The 17,859-nt window shown below is 32.3% G+C and overlaps 1 protein-coding gene across 1 annotated transcript; it reads right to left on the bottom strand.

The window, feature by feature from the left end:
* Nucleotides 1-1,516: 1,516 nt before the first annotated feature.
* On the bottom strand, nucleotides 1,517-7,860 carry LOC142625684 (dihydrolipoyl dehydrogenase 2, chloroplastic-like). The gene is made up of 15 exons (XM_075799366.1): nucleotides 7,244-7,860; nucleotides 6,303-6,449; nucleotides 6,025-6,159; nucleotides 5,709-5,814; nucleotides 5,433-5,557; nucleotides 4,510-4,635; nucleotides 4,341-4,421; nucleotides 3,668-3,730; nucleotides 3,507-3,581; nucleotides 3,348-3,426; nucleotides 3,163-3,263; nucleotides 2,857-2,970; nucleotides 2,655-2,768; nucleotides 2,274-2,345; nucleotides 1,517-1,886 (listed from the first exon to the last, which is right to left on the bottom strand). Exons 1-15 carry the CDS (start codon nucleotides 7,571-7,573, stop codon nucleotides 1,839-1,841), a joined length of 1,716 nt encoding a protein of 571 aa, XP_075655481.1. The 5' UTR covers nucleotides 7,574-7,860; the 3' UTR covers nucleotides 1,517-1,838.
* Nucleotides 7,861-17,859: the final 9,999 nt, after the last annotated feature.

Consider the following 17,859-nt stretch of genomic DNA (forward strand, 5'->3'; position numbering starts at 1 on the left):
ACAACAGTTTTTTAATTCAATGTCTACCTGTTATTTACCTTGGGAGTAAGGATGTGTGTTAATGGAGAAATTATACAATACTACAGGATTCCTTAGTCCTGTAATGATGTGTTAATAAGCAATTAAGCTACCTTAGAAGCTAGAGTACTTTTGAGGTGGTTTTTAGAGCTACACTTACAAGTCACTAGATCTCGAAGCAAGACTTATTGCTTTCATAACTAGCTTGGTTTCTTACTAAATTTTATCAGATCCTGGGGTGGAATATTATATAATCGGTGCTTATATCTTGAAGTTGATTCTTATATAAACCTTACTCGGGGTTTATCGTTGATGTTCATGCTTTAACTTTGGGAGTAGTAGCCAGAATTGAAGAATTGGAAGCATCGATCATGTATTATTTATTCATCTTTAGTATACTTTGTTTCTATCGCCTAACCATTGGAGTTTATTGATAATGATTAGGCTGTCATAAATTGTGGAGATCAATGAATTTTGTTCTGGTATTTTGGAAATGGTTGGGATTGGCTAATACCCACACGTATCTAGAATGATTTGCACTGTGCCTTGGCTTCACTTTGCGCTTCTGTTTCATGACATTGTGATCTTCAACCAATTCTGCGTCGCAATATAATTCCCATGCCATTGTGATCTTCAACCAATTCTGTGCCTCAATATAATTCCCGGGAGTAAGCGTTATAGCTTGTTTCCAATACTCAGCGGCTTGATCGAACCAAGCCTCCGCAATTTCAGAATTTCCCTGTCGAATGGCCTGTTCTCCCCGGTCGGAATAGGCAGGGAAATTCCTTCCCTTAGAACCGTACTTGAGAGTTTCCTACCTCATACGGCTCAGCAGTCAATTCCTTTGGTGTCCCTTTTTTTAATACCATATCTAATTGAATGAGATTTCTCATGGATCATGTTTGAGTATTTGGACTAGAAAAAAGTATTTTGACAATGCCAATTAACATTTTAAAAACAAAAAATAGTTCTCAACTTTAATTAGTCCCATGATGTTCATAGCAGATCCAAAGTTTGAGACTAGGACTTGATTGGGATTGGTTGGTACTTATTAGAGCTGCAGCCTGCAGGTAACTAGAATGCCTTTGCCATGCGCCTTGTCTTCTCGTTGCCCTGTCGTTTAATGACATGCATGTTTGAGTATCTGGACTAGAAAAAGGTCTTTGTGCACTGTCCATTGACATTTTTTTCAAAAACAATATTGTGGTCAGTGTTAAATAGTTCTCAATCATTGATTAGTTTGCTAAGGATCATAGCCGACCCCAGAGTTTTGTTAAATAATCCTCTATCATAATGGGTGGTTTTTAAGGGAGGAGGAGGCTCGCTCTAAAAAGCCTGTTTTCTGCTCTCTAAGCTGCTCCAGACGTTTTAGGTGAAAACTTTGGGAAGAAATGCAAAATGGCTTTGATGCAGAAATGTTTCTGAATCAGCGCTACGCATTATGGATAAAAGTATCTCTGAGACATTGGAAAAACTAGAAAACAAAGACAACAGGATGTAAATATTAAATAGCCTCACTATTATTAAAACCTCTAACGTTAACCAAAATTAGAAGCAGAAAAGTTTCCAAATCAAAGCATTATGAATACAAGTATCTCTGCAAGACACGGACAAAACTAAGAAACCAAGATACCAAGTTGTAAAATATTTTGGCCCCAACTGTTCTTGAGAAATTGGCCTGTTCTTGTAGTCTGTTCTTTCTTTCTGTAGAGTCACTAATGTGTTGATCTCTTCTGATGCTTGGACGTGAATATTTCCTTGAAACTCCCTATGACAAGCAAATTTCTTCAAAAAATATATATTTTGACTTGTTGAGAATCTTAGACTGCAACTGGCTCACTTACTGGGCTAGCAACTTGAGCTTTAACCTGCCCATATTAAGTTATGCATTTACACATCAGAAAGACATTAAAATAGCCATTCGATGCGCAAGTAATATCAAGAATGCAATATTAGAATTTTTTTTTTATGCCTACTGTGGAGCTAACAGTATTCAACAGGGATGTGCATATGTTTAAAGCCCATTTTTTTAACAAGTACATAAGAATTGTATTGAATGAGACTACTTCATGTACATAGAAATGTACATAAAGGAGTCTAAAGAATTGCAAAATGTAACAAGACATGCTTCATATGCTACTAATATCTTGCCAGCCATTCATATATCAAGTAACTGCCAAGCTATCCTAGTTATCATTGTCTTACCATTTAGCATGGAAAAGGAAAACATTCTAGTGATGTTCAGTACAACTCACCTTTGCTGATTTAAACAATTCATCAAGCACCTCAGACAAGGTTGGATGCGCATGAACTGCAAGTTTGATATCCTGCATGGTCCAAAAGATACAATAACAATGAATTTCTGAGCAGCATAAAACAGTTTTGATAAGTTACACAAGCACCCAGTTTTTCTTGCATCCACAACCTCACTCTTCACCTTGCTTTTAAAAGGAAAGGAGGGACATTTTGAGCTGGAGCTCATTGGCATAAAACAGTTTCACTCTTAGCCTTAAGATGAGTGACAAATGTTCAGAGTTGATTACCAAAGAAACTAAAGCCTCATTACCAAGGCCACACTAAACTAAAAGTAGCAATTTAAGTGCATAAACATGGTAGTCTTGGCACACAAAATCTACCTGAATACGTGTCCCCAAAGCAATTGCATTGGATGCTTCGTGGATGAGGTCTGCAGCATGCAACCCAAAGATATGGACTCCAAGTATCTCACCATTGTCGGGTCTGTATATCAACTGCATAAAAACAATATAGAAATGGTGTTACCACTTATTTAAGCTAGGGGATAGATAAATCAACGCACAAAAGTAAAAGAAATACAACCTTGGCAAGTCCCTCCCCTTCATTTTCTGCTAGGGCCTTTGTGTTAGCCTTAAAACTTGTCTTGGCAATGCTTACTTCAAATCCCTCTTTTTCAGCTTTCTCCCTTGCTTGAGGCTGCAAATTTTAGATATTTAGTCAAAATTGCCGCCTATTAAATAGGAATGCTGATAGGAGCTCTTGTTTTCATTAAAGAAATAAAAAATACATGGGAAAGGGATATTTTATGTGTAATGGGAATACAATTAGCAAAGTGAACAGCATCATTATATCAAACAATGGATTGCAGTTAGAAGATTCAAAATTTACCTCTGTTAATCCAACCATACTGATTTCAGGATGAGTGAAGCAAGCAGCAGGGATACTTAGATGATTGAGCACATGATCTCTTCCAGTGACTTGTTCAACCACTTAAAAAAGGTTGAAATAAACGTCAAAGAAAGTATTATGCTATTATATTTGAAACAGCAGACAATCAGTTGATTATCACTTACCTGAAATTCCTTGTGCACTGGCTGCATGAGCAAGCATCATCTTGCCGTTAGCATCACCAATGCAAAACAAGTGAGGGACCTAATGTTCATAATTTAGTGTCAGTAACAAGTGGCTGGAACTACACAAGGATTATGCTCATACAAATATTCAAAACGAACCAGATTGCCATTTGCATCAATTACTCGCATGCGCTCATCAACGGGAACAAAACCACGTTGTGTTGCTACATTAACCTGCAGAAAGACCAAAATCATTATGAAACTTCTGTTTGGTCAACGAATCTATAATCTTAACCACATAAGCATCTGAGAAAGCCTACATTCTCCAAACCAAGACCCTGTGTGAATGGGGCCCTTCCCGTTGCAATTAATGCTGCATCTACCTGTAGCAAAGAAATTGAGAAGTTTGTTACAGATGCCATGCTGCGATGAGATATAAAGCAAAAACATCTGATCTTAAACAGGGATTCCCCAAGAGTGTCTCTACTACTGATGATTAAGATTCACAAAGGATCAAGCATTTGAATTTAAATAGCCAGGTTCAACAGTAAATTGAAAGCAAGCTCTCAAAGGAAGTTGGGTATCATTGAGCACTCTTGATGGGTCAAAGTTGAAACATATGCCCTTTTTTGCTAGAAAGTTGAAGAAATACACACTTGGTTTCAGAATTTCACACGGCATTATTTAGTGCCGCAGGTTGATTTGTTCAACACTCAATTAAATGGGACCAATAACTTCATTGGCAAGCTCTCATCAACTAGTTCATAATTTAGTCATTCATGGCTGCATATGAAAAGAAATTAATATTGACAGCAGAATTTGACCATTTTCGATAAAGCTCTTTGCAGCTCTGGTATTGTGGAAATTGACAAGGTTTGGGCAATCTACTTGTGCTCTCTTGGATATTGTCAATGGGAAAAGCAAAGAACAGAGATAACTTTGAAACGACAATGAGTGGCAGCATTTCCAACTAATTCTCAGAACTCAAGTTACCTCTAAAGTGTCTTTCGGTTCCTTGGTCTTTGCATCAATAAGCTCAATAATGACTGGCTTCCCATCCTTTGCTGGTGTTATCTATAAAGAGAATATGCCCAGAGAATATAAATGCCAGAAACAACTACCCAGGAAACACTCAAATAGTTGAACATAAACTACAGGTTACCTTGGTTGCAAACACTCCAGTATGATAGTCAATTTTCCTTGGATTTATTAGCACCCTTTGGGCTAACTTCCCAATCTCAGGATCAAATCCAGGCATGAGCTGACCTAGAGCTTCGATAAAAGTAACCTTCACAGATAAAACAACAACATAAATATGCATAATTATGATGCTAAGCTGTTGTGCTTATTGCTAAATAGAAAAGGTTTTGGTTTGCCGAATCAAGATTTCTATCTTTCATGAAATAAAACCCTATAGATATACAAGGCATATTCTGGATAATAAAATTCATATTTTGAATCAATTACATGGCTAATATTTCTTACACCAAATAAGAAAGCAAAGCTCAGTAAATGTGAGTCTAAAATCCATTCTTAATATTCCTTTTTATTGAATAGGGAGTCTTCAATAAATGTTTAAGCAAGTTTATTTAACCATGTGGAGTTTGCAGAACAGATTTTGAGGTATTCTTCATCTAAATATACATTGTAATCTTTAGGATACTCCATCTGAGCTTTCCTTTATCAATAAATTTCTTCATTTCTTATAAGAAAAATATTTGAGGTATTCTCAGCAGTGTTTTTTTTTTTGGATATGTAAGAAAGATGTATATTCAAAAAATTGCTTTATGCAAAAGAAGCAAAAAGCATATCAAAGGTTACAAAAAAGAAAGAAAAGCAAAAACGGATAAAAGAAACTAATCACAACAACAACAAAAAAGAGCTAAGGAACAAAGGGAGAGATTCACTAGATGTGATTCCCTAAGCCCTAGACCAATCAAAAATTGAACCAGTAAAAAAAGCAAGCAACTGATCATCAAATTTTGACATTCCTTTCTCTATCCATTCCCTTCGCTCCTCCCAGGGGCAACCAAACATAGTGTTAGTTTTGTAACAATTGCTAAAAGAAGGAAAGAAATGTGCTACCTCACTCCCAAGTGCAGTATATACGTCACTGAATTCAAGACCAATATAACCACTTCCTACGATAGCAATCCAATCAGGAACAGATTCCAATTTGAGTGCATGGTCACTGGTAATTACAGTCTTCCCTGCAGGTCATTATTCAGTAATTAAAATCCTATAAGCATGACATAAGATTGTAGAATACTGGCACACAATGTCCACCATCCAGAAGAACACTGGACCCATTAAAAGAAAATAGTGAAACCATAAATAGGATGAGAAGAAAATGATACACACCATCAACTTCAATGCCCTTCGGGACAAATGGAACAGAACCAGTAGCTATAATTATATTTTGTGCAGTTACCACTTTGTCAGATCCAACTTTCACCTTTTGAGGGCCCTTAATGGTTTGAAAAATGCACAATAAACGTAAGTATCAACAAAATTTAGGAACCATTTAATCACAAACTTAATTTAATGACAAAAAAAAAAAAAAAAGGAGAGAAAACCATGTTCTGGACAGCTCAAATTTATCTTTTTTTTCTAATTGACCAAAAGAGCTTTTGTTTGTGTTACCACTGAATCCAAAATAATAGCATATACAACTTACCAGAATGGTGCCAACACCTGTCAAGATTTCAACCCCAATTGCCTTCATAGAATTAGTCAGGTTATTGCGGATTTTTGAAGCAAGATTGTTTGCATGATCAGCCACACCCTGTCTATCATATCCAGCAGCCGAAACCTATCATGATTTGCAAGAAGGCAAACAGTTGAATTACAGCAACCCACCAACATACTTACAACTTACAATAGTATTTGTGCTCTAAACATATGATTTATATTTAGCTAAGCTTTAAAATAAAGATGATGATCCAATCTTATTACCTGCAAACCCAAAGCCTTTAAGTGATGTTCACTCTGAAGCTCACGCATCCGACCACTTACAGCCAAAAGAGCTTTAGAAGGAACACAACCTCTGTTTACACACGTTCCTCCCACCACGTCTCCCTCAATAATGCCCGTTTTCAGACCCTGCATCAATCACATTTAGAACAATTCACCTCTAATGAAAAAGCAAGAAGAAGTAAATAAGATATTTTAATTTTTTTTTTTACACCACCTCGAAAGACCCTCATCCTACAATACCCATTACCACATTTTAGCAGGGATATAATTCCAATTCTTTTTGGGCGATAACGACTAAATTTGATTCAAATTAGAAATACATATAATCTGAAATTCAATCTGAAGCAATACAATAATTTCCTCCGCAAGTTTACTATAACCAAATTGCATGAAAAAAAAAAAAATGATGCATTTTACTCTCACATTTCAACACTTACTAAACAATAAGCAGCAAAGACCATTCTTAATGATAACTCCAAAACTAAAAGAAACAGTTTGAAAGATGATTTAAAAAACTCGTAAAAACTCTTTGAAAGATGCTTTAGAATGGTCTTTCATTTATAAAAGCTTTCTGATTACTTATCAAAAAAAAACTTAAAATAATTAATTTGGCATAGCATGCGTGCAAAAAAGTTTTTTTTTTTTAAGATGATTTAAACTAATATAGTCGATTCAAGCTCAACTAGCCAATCATTAAGAAAATATGCATTTTTTAAATCAGTTCGAAATGTTGAATAATTTTAATTTTAATTTTGAGCTAAGTCAGTTTATACTTCACTTAGAGAAGCATGTGAAAATGACGATCTAAGCTAATATAAGTAATTTAACCTCAATTAGCATTGTAATTGAGCTTATAGAGTCTGAATTCATTTCGTTGCAAGTTCAACTAAAACGAATTGAAGCGACATGGGCGAGCGTACCTTCTCGACGGCGTGAAGGGCGGCACCGTGGCCACCGACGCCGGCGCCAATGATGAGCAAGTCATAATCGAATGACTTGGGAGGGCTTCCGTTGCCGCCGGAGAGCGAGGCGGAGACGACGAGGTTAGCGGCGGAGCGACGACGTGCGGTAATGGAGTTGAGGTGGACTCGGCGCGTTAGGAGCGGAGAGAAATCGCCAAGGGCCTCGCGCCGGAGACCGCAGAATCGGAGATTGATCGGCTTCGCCGAAGTGGCGAATGAAGATTGGTTTGGCCTTGGAATGGTGAGGGAAGTGTGGGGAGAGAGGGAGAGAGATAGCGAGGATTGCATTTTTGTGTGATTTCTCAGAGAGAAAGAGAGAGAGATCTGAGGAAATGAAATGTGAGTTTGGGTTTGGGTTTTAAGAGAGTTTGGAAAAGGGGGGGGGGCTTTGGTAAGTCCGTTAATAGAGTGAAGGGCGGAGATATCAAAGTGCGGCGGATAAACTACTTTCTGTCTCTGTCCCCTCTCTCTCTCTCTCTCTCTCTCTCTCTTTCTCTAACTCGTCAACCTGTCCCTTGTCTCATTTTGCTCAACTAACTTCTTTCTCACCCTCTCTTCGGAATTCAGAGCTATTTCAATTTTCATGTATGATTACTAATTACATCACTATGTACCGATTGTCACTATACAAATATTTATATTTGTGAGATATAAAAACAAGTATGGCAGTTCAAGTTTTCAAGAGAATTTTATACTAAAGTATAATTTTTATTTTGTATTAAAAAAATATTCCATCATCAAATTTTTTAAAAAGAATTTTTTGGTAACAACCTTAAAATAAAAAAAGAATTGTTTTTGATAATTTCTATATTGTTTCTTAAGTTCTTAACTTTGTTTATCGCTTAATGTGAGATGGTGTACTTTTCCGAAAATAAGTGAAATTTTTATTTTAATAAGGTTTTCGTAGACCAAAATAGATTTTTCTCCCCCTTTTAAAGATACCAAAGACAAAAAAAAAAACATGAAAAACTATATTCACAAGAAAGTTTTCATAGAAACAAACTGATCATCAATTTTTTTTGCTAGACTTCTACTATGTGTGTATGAAAAATCTCTAAAATTCTAGTTCGTAAATAAAAATAGTGTGGTAAATGAAACTTAAAACCTCGTCTATTATATGTTCTTCAACATCATTGAGTCCACCACCATTTCCCTAAAAGGACAATAACATAACAATATATTTTTTGTAACGACCTGGTGGAGTAAAATTTTTAAGCAAGGTGACATCATATATATTATTAGAAAAGTAAAATTAAATCATGAAATAAATTTTGAATTGCAAAAGGAAAGGATTTGTTCAGGCTTATTTTGAGAGAGAGAGAGAGAGCAATACTTTTCAATGGAATTATATCACATTAAGTACAATGAATATTAATGTCTAATTTTTTTTTTTAAGAAGATATATACATGGAAACAATTCATTGACACGAGGTAAAAAAAATTGAATTGAATCTTGTTAACCACAGTTCTCCCTTTTTTTTAATACAAAATAGAATTTATACTCTAGCTTGTATGTGTATGAATTGCAAAAGAAAATGATTTGTACAAGCTTATTTTGAGAGAGAGAGAGGGCGAGAACAATATTTTTCAATGGAATTATATCACATTAAGTACAGTGAATATTAATGTCTAATTTTTTTTAAAGAAGATATATACATGTAAATAATTCATTGCCACGAGGTAAAAAAATTGAATTGAATCTTGTTAACCACAGTTCCTTTTTTTTATATATAAAATAGAATTTCTACTTTAACCTAATTTAAATGTATGTATGAAGGTCTCTTCTAGAGACTTGAATCCTGGTCCTTACCCTCAATACCCCACAAGAATTTATACTTGTGAAGTGACCACCGCGCACCCTTGGTACTGTGGTTTGTTAACCACGGTTCTGAATAAGAAATATTTTGCAATACAATGCATGCATGTTTTTCAAGCTTTCATTGGGACACTTGTTAACAAATACAAATTGATTAAATGGTGATCAAAGATTAATTAAATAAATAGAACTTGAAATGATGATCACACATTAAATACAAATATACAATGATCAATGATGATAAGAAACTTTTGCAAATTTGTCATTGAGAGAGAGAAGAAGAATAATAAAAAATTTACCTTTTTTCAAGTTAACGAACAATTATGAAGTGTGTGACATTTTGAGTTGTCTAATGTGATGAATTGTTTTCATCTCTTTTTTTTTTTTTTTGGGATAAAGAAGTTATTTTATTGAACAAATGGGTTAAATGCATTGCTGAAGGTACTCATAATTAAAAATAAATAGATAAACTTGGAAGTTGGTGGAATGCAGACAACATTCAAACTCACGAGTCAAACTCATGAGTCATGATCACCTATTTTTATATTTTTATATCATAATAAATTATTTATTGTTTTAAAAGTTTATCTTGTTAAGAAATAATGAAATGAATCTCACTTTAAATTCTAACAATGGTGTAGATATATAAATACTATTGGATGATTTGTGTGAGACCAAATCAATCTTGTGGTTAACGGAGTAGTTAGGGCTTAGGCATCTAAAAGTTCACCTAACTTGGTTGGCTAAATACAGGGTTGTGGAAGCTGATGTTATGTAAGCAATTTCATGCTTTTTTTTTTTCCCCCTAATTCTTTAAATAAGTGTGGGGAGAGCCAACATGGGATTTCAATTTTTAACCTAAATTTATTTTTTTAGAATAATAAAATAATATCACTAAATTACAAAATTTTTGAAATTTCTGTAATCCAAAAGATATATTAATGCACCATGTATAAATCCACTGGGACCAATCTATTTGCCCACATATGTAAATGGGTCTGGTTTTGACAGGTTTGTATGCCACATAGTTTTTTTTTTTTTTTTTTGGTACACTTATAAATGCTACCAGACATCGAAGTTGTTTGTCATGGAACAAGTCATCTTTTATAGCAGCAGCTGATAATATATTCAAGTCTATTCTTAAGAAGAAGAAGAAAAAATGAAGTAGTCGGTGTGATTGAAGAACATTCTCCATCAAATCAACAACTCGTTGAAACTCATTCTGATTACAGAAGCTACAACCTCAATTTCATCTCCATTGTTATTCTAGAGCTACTTAAAAAAATAAAATAAGATAAAAAAATCAACGAAAAAGCTAAGCTTGGTGCAAAATTACACGTGTGGTTTTCTTCACAATAACTAGAGATGGCCATGGGTAGGGTATGGATCGGGTATACCCATACCCTACCCAAAAAGTTTGCCCATAAATATCCAAATATCAATACCCATTAATATCCATACTCGAATCTTACCCGGATTTATTATCTATGGAAATCCATACCCAACTAGAAACCCATTTAATTTTTTTTTTAATCCAAAACATTTTAACTTAAAAACTAACCAATAGCTTTATCTTAAAAAAAAAAAAAACTAATCAATAAAAAAAAAATTTAAAAATTATTGATTAGTTTGTATCTTTTTTTTTTTTTTTTGAGATAGAGATTGAAATTTTATTAGATAAAATATTAAAAAAAAAAATAAAATAAGTTTACATAACCTCTTCTTCTGCAACATCGAGAGTATTGTAGTTGTAGTCACAGTTGTTCAAAGAGACTCAGCAGAGCTTTGCTTTCTCTTCGGCGTCAATGCCTTCCCTTACATCCGCCTTGTCGCTCTGCACCAATCCCCCAAGCAATCAGAGCAAATGGACTAGGGCGATTTCTTGCGACTTGCCGAGTCGATAGCTGATTTCGTCCAGGCCAAAACCAAGCTTACCATCGGTCCGATTCACCGGCCTCCCTTCCTCTCCACCAGGCAATTGGGCTTCATCATGGTCGTGACCATGATTTGGATCTCCTTCGCAATCAAGAAGGTTGTGAAAGGCGAGACCTTGCTTCATAATTCGAAGCTCTTGCTCGCTGACTCGGTTTTTTGTTTACTTCTTCAGCATTTCCGGTGCTATGCACAACATAGGTGAGTGATAGAGGTTTAGGTTTTATATATATATATATATATATATATATATATATATATATATATATATATATATATATGGGTCGGGTTTGGATAATATCCATACCCTAGCCGGTTAAGCTCTATCCATGAAGAACTGGGTATTATCCGGAACATTTGGATCAGGTAAGGTTGGATATCCATTACCCAATGGGTATGACCATCCCTAACAATAACCTTGGGATGTAACTAGCTTTGGGTTGATATGAACATAATTGGCCAAAAAATCAAAGTCACACCCATAATTAAGCATCTAGGAACTCTACACAAACTAAATATTCTATCATTCCACTTTTCCATCATCTCAACCAAACATCATAAGAGAAAATTAAAATATTTTCTATCCTCCCATTTTTTTATTCATTTTCAAATTTATATCCTTTCACATTTTTATCTCTCCAACCAAATGGATGCTAAAGTAAAAAGTCACTCTAATAAACTAATACAGTATATTTTAGTTTAATGAGTATCTGTTTTGAATTGAATATTATAGCAACAATATAATTATTTCAATTTTCAATCTCAACACTTTAACTATTGCGACTATCAAACAATCTAGTACTACACATTCTTTATAAAAATAAGGGCAAGATTTAGATACAGTATTTAAGTACTGTTTCTTAGATTCTCATTTTAAGATTCTGCTATGAGGATTTTTTTCATGAGATGAAAGTATATTTTTTAATTAAGTAGCCACATAAATGAATCTTAAGAGGGGAACTTAAGGAATAATACCTAAGATACTGTACTTAAGTTTTGTCCTAAAAATAAAACAACTATCATTCGTGGTTTGTCATTTCAATAAAATAATAAAATTCAAATTTTCATAATGATCTTTTGAATCCTTTGGTAATTAATAATAAATTAAACCAAGATTTCACTATGATTATAATTTTGAAAAATGCAAAAGTGAAAGCCTATGGGTCACTATTGTAATTGGATAACCAACACCGAAAACCATATGTACATTTGATGGTTTGGGGTTTATGGCTTACAACTTCTGTTTGAACTGGGGTTTGAAACCAAACTTCTCATCAAAAGAATGGACGGAACGATTCAAATGAAATCTAAATTTCTATTCAATAGTGAGATATAGGTGGTCTGCAAGGGATGCGAGGGGACCACAGCTTGGAAATGGAAAGATCTTTGAAACAAGAAGGGGTTGATCCAAATCATCTTAACTTGATTCCGATTTCTTTATTTAATTTTTAATAATAATATCAAGTTGGGTTCATATCGATTTTTTGAATGATAGAGTTACTCTAGAGTTGCCATTGAAATCCTCACTCCAAATGTTAAACAAGACTTCCAGATGTCTGAATAAAAATTTATAATAGAGAAATCTTAGGTTATGTTTGGTAACAGTTTTTGTTTTATATTTTACAAATTGTTTTTTTTGGGAATATAAATAAAAAATAGTTTTATTGTATTATTGAAATAAAAAAATATGTTTAGTTAGTTGAAATTAAAAAAAAAAAAAGTTTTTTGAAGAAAAAAAATAAAAAAATATGTTGTTATTAGGATTTGAACATTAATGCTAACTCATTAAATGAGACAAATTTATTAAATCAAATGCGTGTTTTCTTTGATTTTTAAAAACTAAAAACTGAAAACAATAATTAACATGTTTTCAATTTCATTCATAAATTGAATTTTGTGAATAATTTTTGTTTTCTATCCATTTTGAGCTGCCAAACAAGTTTTTTAATTTTAAAAATATAAAATTATATTTGAAAACAGAAAATGAGGGGAAAAAATAGTTACCAAACATACCCTTAAATTCTCAAAATCACATTCTTTTAATGATTTGTTTACTTCTTTGGTATTTAATGTTATAATTCAGTCATTGATTTGCTTTTGGTCTCCCATGCCATTATTTGAATTTTGAATTACTTTAAATTATCTTCTTCTTCTTCTTTTTTTCCCTTTTTTCTTTTTGGTTAAGAAAGTTAAAGTTTATGATTGTGAATGAATGAGTTTACTTTGGATATTTTAGTACCGTTATATTTAAGAGTACTTTGTTTTGAAATTAAATAATAAAAAAACAATAAGATGTCATACTCATTACTGTTCTGTCACTTATATCTCAAAAAATTGCATAAAAAAAATTGCACGAAACAAAAATTCAAATAAACAATCAAGTGCAATATTCTGGTGCATGGTTTTGAAATCTGGACCGTTTATTGAACCGTAAAAGGGAGAGGTTCAAGGTTTTTGAGGTCAAACTAAAGTTGAACCGGGGTCGAATCATGATTATGTCATAATTAATTTAACAATTAATTAAAGCTTAAACATAGATATTAAATTTATAAAACTAGCAAAATTGACTAATATATCTATATATGTGAGGGAAATGTAATGATTTTCAAGCATATATTTAATAATTAAATAAGAAAGTTAATAAAATAAAATAATAACCATGAAAACATTAAAATTTATGATTAAATTTTAAAGTAAAGTTGAATATCTTTGAAGGATTTTAATTATAATTTTTTTTATTCCTTGTAAGAAATTGATAATTTAATTAAATAGAATAAAATTGTGTTAAGTTGTTTTTATAAAATAAAATAAAAAATTTGCTAAGGGGTTGGACCGCATGGTTCTTGCCATCGGTTCGTGCAGTCTAACCCCAGTTTTAGGGGTTCACGGAATTAACAAAAGACTCGGTTCTTTATACTTAAAAAACCGGTTTTCATCCCGGTTCCCAATTTTCATGGTCCGACCTCTTGGTCTGGGTCTGAAAACAGTGTGGTGTTTCACTTTGATTGTCCTCAACATCAATCAAAATTTGTAAAAACAATATATTTTTCCATTACAATTCAACAAGTTTCCTTAAAAAGCAATGGTGATGTGCCTCTAAAACATGCTACAATTTCATCCATCAAGACAATGTTTGACTTTTAATGAGGAAATTTTGTCGATTTGAATGAAGTCCTCATAAAGCATTATGATAGTGCTTATCAAAGTGAACAATTTAGTTGAAATTTAAGAAGCCCTCAACTTATTGCCTATTTCTAGTAAAAGAGATTGCCGTGGATGTTATGCAAAGTTTTATTAAGGCAATAGTTTAGTTGATGTGGCATTTAGTTCTCTTATTTTTTTAGTTTTTGATAAATACAATAAAATTTCAACTTATAAGTTATAACATTCACTCTATGATAATGACTTTTATAATTTAGCTCTTTTATTTTAAGTGTGTGCATAACTTTGTACTTTATCATTTTTTGGGGTCTAATTGCTTTTTAATTTTACATATCTTTATGAGACTCATGTGATGAAAGAAAATACTAAAAATAACTTAAATTGTATGAAAAAAACAAAACACATGATGGAAGCATACTAAATTTGCAAAATTACCACGTTGAATGTGTGGATAAAGAAATAAATTCTATGTTGGGGATAGCCTCCCTCCACCAATATTGGTGTACAATGCCTCATTTGAAAGCTTCGCAATCCTTTATTGCATTATACTAGCATATTTGCTAGTGGGGCTCAAAATTTTTATTTATTTTTTATACAAGATAGAATTTCTACTCTAACCTAATCTAAGTGTATATGTGTGTGAAGTTCCCTCTTAGAGGCTTGAACTCTGACCTTTGCCCCCCACACCTCACAAACACTTATATTTGTGTGGCTCAAAATTTGAATTGTTCACAATTCATTGATTCATATTATATATGTATAAGTTTGAATTTGATAAGAGAGTGTAATTAAGTGTATGTGTGTTTAGTGATATGTTTGTTTAAAAAAAAAAAATCATATGTGCATTCGAGGAAAAAAGAAGAAGAAAAAACTTATTTATATGTATATTTTTTTTAAAGGAAAGAAAGATACATAAAAATAATGAATGCGATGGACTAAGCAAGTGGCATTAGCGAAAATGGAATATTCACAAGGTAGCTTCGTTACTTTCCTTGAAAGTTGAAAGTACATATATATTTCTTTTCCCTCCAACCAGAACAAATACTCCATTCAAAGCATTATTCAGACATATCAAAAAATATATATAAATTACTCAGCCAATTTAGCATAAAGAGGGAATATAACTTTCTAACTTTTCCATTGATTCGTAATTGTTAATAATGCCTTAAACACAATCAAATGAGTTAACCCCATTATTAGCACGCACACCTTATTACTTATTATTGATTAACTTTAGGACCTAAATACTTTAGAATAATTCTATAGGATAGAGTAAAGACTATATTATGATTTGTCCTTGAAAATGTCCTCGATCAGGCCCTCATTTCCTATATGTTGGGTAGATTAAGTTCTACTACTTAACAATGTTTATAAGATAAAGCTTAGGTACAATTTTTAGATGGTTAATTTTAAATTTCTAATTAAATTTAGTTATATGTTACGTTAGTTAATCACTTACGTAATTGAATTTAATTATATTGGAGACAAACCTAATATAGGTCACACATATTTAAATTATGCCTCATATTATATATTCCCACCCTTTCATACAATCATTTAATACAAAAATTTATTAATATATTTTTCACGTAGTAAGTTATGATTAGTATAATAACACTTTTTTTTTTTGAGAGAGCATAATAACATTTTTTGGTGTAGGGTTGAAAAGATAATTTTGATTTATATTAATAAGGGTTGTTTGGTAAGATATTTTTTGTAAGGCTATTTAAGTGTTGTGAAAATATGTGCGAGTAAAAAAATATTATAAAAATTTATATATATTAATTAAATAATGAAAACTGTAATTCAAATGATATTACTAAACAGAATCTAAATAACCAACTAAGTTATTGGTTGCAACCAAAAATTTAAAAAAAAAAAAAAAACTGAAAAATTTGTATCACTAATAAATTTACGGTTGACTAATAAATGGTATATTTTTGCCACGTGCCCCTTCCCGCCACCTGATAGTTGTGTTTCTTAAAGTGACAATGCGGTCCCGGAATTTCACTGGCCATGCCGCGACAGTAGAGCATTAAGAGGTATTTTTTTTTTCATTAAAAGTATTTGGTGCGTGATTTTAAATAATAATTTTTAAATAATATTATATATATTTTTACGTATTTTTCACCTACACATATTTCTTAAAAGAATTTTTAAATTTAAAAATAGTTATTTAAACACACAAACAGGCCAGAATTGCAATGTTTGAATGATTTTTTTAATCTTTAATTTTTTGGGCAGAGAAAAAAAGAGAAGAAGATATTATCGTTGAAAGGACATAAAGATTCTCTCCTTTTCTGAATTGTAACAGTGCGACCAAAGACCAATCCCCCATTGCCACGATGCTTCTCATCATCAGAGATGACAATCCAACTTGGCTGTACTGCTTTTGCTGCTATGTCCAAAATTTTGATAACACAAATTTATGTGAAATAAATAATTAATCATAATTTGTTATGGAAGATAGTTACATAAATAGTTGTGGTTTAGTTTGCCGTACAAGAATCACTAATGATATTTTATATGAAAAATTGTTAGTAAATAAAAAAATAATATTAGTAATAGATCCAATGAGAACTAAAAATATACTGTCACCTCAGATTTGACTAGTGCACTTTAGGGAAGTTTTGAATTTTTTTTACCTTTTAGCTTTATAGAAATAAATTAGATTTTTTAAAAATATTTTTTAATGCATTTAACATAAAAGTTGCAAAAAAAAAAAAAAAAACCTGTGTATTTGGCATTAGCTTATTTAGCTATTTGTCAATTTTTCTTTCTAGAAAATGTATTAATTGTAAAAGTATACTTGTAATTTGGAAAATTGAAATGAAGTCAAACAAGTTCGATTTTAAAAAATTGTACATTAAAACTAACTAATTAAGCTGGACAAAAAAAAAAAGCCCCTATATCTTTGATAAAGTTTACGCAAATAATCTACTAGAAATAACCACTCAGCAATTCTCGTACAAATACTTGCAAAAAAAGTAATATTATATCCACAATATTTTCACAACAAATTTTAAATGGCAAACTGTTACAGTTTGTTACTAATAATAAACAAAAAATAATAATTTTAGTAGTTGACCCAAAATAGGACTAGTAATAGTTTACCAAACAACATTTGTCGTGAAAATGTTGTTTAGTAGCATTTTTGTAATAAAATGTTCCAAACCCAATACTATACATAAAAAAGAAGTAATACATCCACAATATTTTTACAATACTTTCATTCATATTAATTTATTATTAATTCTAATGTGAATATACCATTGAAAAGTACCATTTTATTCGCCAATAATAAACCCTAACAATATCCTCTTTGTCATTTTATAGCACAGAAACACGTGTTATATAATCCAGGAACCAATCAATGAAACCCGTGTGCGTCTTTGAGTCACAGGCAGGTAAGGGACCCACAATTTCTCTCACAACAAAGCTTTCCGCACTCACTCCCTTGTGATTGGATCGCGAAAAGAAAGAAAGAAAGAAAGCGCGAGAGAGAGAGAGAGAGAGAGAGAGAGAGAGAGAGAGAGAGCCAGTATATGCGCCACCACAACACAACACTCTTAAAATGGCACACCCCAAGTAATTTCACTTAAACACTCAAGGTCATTTCCGGAAATCCAATAAAAAAAAAACTCATTTCCCCAACATGCGTTAT

This window comes from Castanea sativa, chromosome 2, assembly GCF_040712315.1.
Source record: "Castanea sativa cultivar Marrone di Chiusa Pesio chromosome 2, ASM4071231v1".
In the NCBI taxonomy this organism is placed as follows: Eukaryota; Viridiplantae; Streptophyta; class Magnoliopsida; order Fagales; family Fagaceae; genus Castanea; species Castanea sativa.